Below are 3,016 nucleotides of genomic sequence, written 5' to 3'. Positions count from 1 at the left end.
ACTTATTAAAACATCCTACTAATATTATAAACGCGAAAGTTTGTAAGTATGGATGGATGTTTGTTACTCTTTCGCGTAAAAACTACTGAATGGATTTTAATGAACCTTTATAATAATATAGCTTATACATCAGAATTACACTTAGGCTACAATTTATAAAGATATTGCGTGAATTATCCAAAATATCAAGTAAGAAGGAAAAAATCTACCATCTGTGAGCTATTCTGGCGTGCGCTGCAAAAACCGCTAGAGTTACACATACATAATGTATGACGGAAATGGGCTCTGGAGTGCTTCGTTACCGTATTTCTTATGTTGACAATATTCTTACGTCACTAATATATAGTGCGACTGTAACATTTCAATATTGTCAGGCTGTTATATTTTTCAAATGCGTCCTAAAAATGTTAATGTCACAATGTTAGGGCCTTTCTACGCCGCGCTAATTTATAAGCTTCTCGAAATGCTAATCCAGCGCAGACGAAGTCGCGGGTACTAGCTAGTATTGATATACTTTTATCATATATAAATTTGAGTTTATTTGTTATGCGTTCAAGATTATACCAAAAATCCTTAATTGGATCATATAATATGGTAATGCCAGTTAAGTTGAAGTTGTTTTACTACAGTTTGTATTTTTACTAGAATTAAGAGGAAATATACATTTGTATAAGTTAATAGATTTTTGCTACCCGTGATATAATCATTTCATTGTAATACAAACGTTTAATATAATCTTTACAGAGAACTAGAGCATAAGGAATCTTATAATTATTGTTAATTGAGTATTTGCAAAAATATGAAATACCAATCTACATTATAGAATATATTATAATATACTTATGCCCTGTATATAAGATAGTGGTGAGACAGTCAGGGTATAACAGAAGTTTGTAACAGGCAAACAAATACACCACAATGGGAAAGGTAATCACAAATTTTATAATTGTAACTCATTATTTAACAATATTTTTAGTTATTTAATATGCAATTATTTGATTTATGAGTGTTTAATATGAAACTGTCGCTGCTTCAAAATATACAAAACTAACCAGCTTATGCATCGAATTCAAGTAAAAATTTGCTTAATTTAATTTAATTGTTTTTTTAACTAATGGAGAGCATTGTCACCAAGATTTTTACTTATAGAAGTGATAGATAATAGATTAGAACACATACTTGTACTTTGATTCTGAATTTACTCTTATCTATTCCAGAAATGCCTTGTAGTAGTTCTTCTGCTTTGTTCAGTGCTAGTCACTCAAGGAGATGAATTTGGTGGTACAAGTAGCAGCTCTGACGCTTTTGGCAAGGCCAAGTCGGGTCTGTTCGGAAGCAAAAGTGACTCTGGAGCTACCGGAACCAGCCGTGGCTCTGGGACTGGACTAGGAGCCGCTTTACGCGGTTCTGGGGGTCTTGGTGGACTAGGAGGAGGCTCGCAAGGAGGTTCTAGTGGAGGAAGTGGTGGTTCCTCTGGGGGCCAAGGTGGTGGTCAAGGCTCCAGTGGTGGCAGCTCTGGTGGTTATGGTGGTAACTCCGGCGGATCCGGTGGGAGTTCAGGAGGTTCCGGTGGTGGTTCGGGAGGATTTGGCAACTCCGGATCCGGAGGTAGCCAAGGTAATGGAGGGAGTTCTGGCGGAAACCAAGGATCGGGTGGAAGTGGTGGTAGTTCTGGTGGATACGAGGGTAGTTCAGGAGGCAATGGAGGGAGCTCAGGATCTAGTGGAAACCAAGGTGGAAGCCAAGGCTCACGCAGTGGGGGGAGTTCTGGATTCGGTGGAAACCAAGGCTCAAGTGGCAATGGGGGTAGCTCAGGGGGATATGGTGGAAGCCAAGGCTCAGGTGGTAATGGGGGTAGCTCGGGAGGGTATGGGGGTAGCCAGGGCTCGGGTGGGAGTGGTGGTGGCTCAGGAGGTTCCTCAGGAGGTTCTGGAGGCTCCAGCGGCCGTAGCTCAGGAGGTTCCGGAGGCTCCAGCGGCGGTAGCTATGGAGGCAGCCAGGGAGGTTCCTCAGGAGGTTCCGGAGGCTACAGCGGCGGTGGCTCGGGAGGTTCCTCGGGAGGTTCCGGAGGCTCCAGCGGCGGTGGCTATGGAGGCAGCCAGGGAGGTTCCGGTGGAAACCAGGGAGGTTCAGGTAGCAGATTTGATCACAAATTAGGAAAGTGATTACCATGATTGTCAAACGATCCAATAATATGTACTCCTGAATAGATTACAACGTAATAAAAATCTTTTTGTTTAAAAAATTATGTCTTCATTTCGGTAAAAGTCCTTTTAGTCTAAACTTAACGAAAGATGGCCGAACGAACCCATTATAGCCCAATGACACGGATTTAATAAAAACACGTCGTAACTTTCCTGACAATATTAAGACAAATTGGCAGAAAAAACTAATAAATATTTTAGTTAAATATGTTAAATAAGGATGTTTCATATAAAAAATAAGCACACGCAAAAGAGATTTGATTCTTATAATTGGTATCTCAATTGATGCTGGTTTTTAGTTAAATCACCGGGTTTCCTTCTAGCATTTAAAAAATGCATATACCTATATAAATATATTTAAAATTCATAATTTAGGTACTCATATAACGACATAGTACGTGGTGAGCGTAAAAAACTTAAAGGTAATTATGAGATATTTTATGTAAATTAGGTCTTATTTTTGTCTTCATAACGTAGATAAATTATTAAATTCTTATTCGTGTAGGTGTAATGTTTAGTAGCATACGGTAAACCATACGAAGAAATATTAATTGAAAGGGAGTTTGTACCCAGAGAATATGGGGAAAGATTTCCTATGCGTCCTCCAGGTCTCAAAGAATCTTGAATTTAAATTTACCAAATGGCTTTGATACTAGAAACATTTAAAGGGTTCAGGGAGAATATAATATTGTGAGTCATTTACTTCGATTATTGACCATTAAGAAATACATAGCGTATATCTAACATTTTTATTAAATAACTAATAGAGTACAAACCCAGTTATTAATGTAAAACAATAAATAAGTAACGAA

The 3,016-nt window shown here is 38.5% G+C and overlaps 1 protein-coding gene across 1 annotated transcript; it reads left to right on the top strand.

Annotated features, from left to right (window-relative positions):
* The first annotated feature begins 918 nt into the window (after positions 1-918).
* Positions 919-2,245, top strand: LOC125057610 (keratin, type I cytoskeletal 9-like). The gene is made up of 2 exons (XM_047661391.1): positions 919-927; positions 1,218-2,245. Exons 1-2 carry the CDS (start codon positions 919-921, stop codon positions 2,163-2,165), a joined length of 957 nt encoding a protein of 318 aa, XP_047517347.1. The 3' UTR covers positions 2,166-2,245.
* The last annotated feature ends 771 nt before the right edge of the window (positions 2,246-3,016 follow it).

Source organism: Pieris napi, chromosome 2 (assembly GCF_905475465.1).
Source record: "Pieris napi chromosome 2, ilPieNapi1.2, whole genome shotgun sequence".
In the NCBI taxonomy this organism is placed as follows: domain Eukaryota; kingdom Metazoa; phylum Arthropoda; class Insecta; order Lepidoptera; family Pieridae; genus Pieris; species Pieris napi.
Note: the sequence above shows the minus strand (reverse complement) of the source record. Positions and strands in the feature narration are given on the sequence as shown.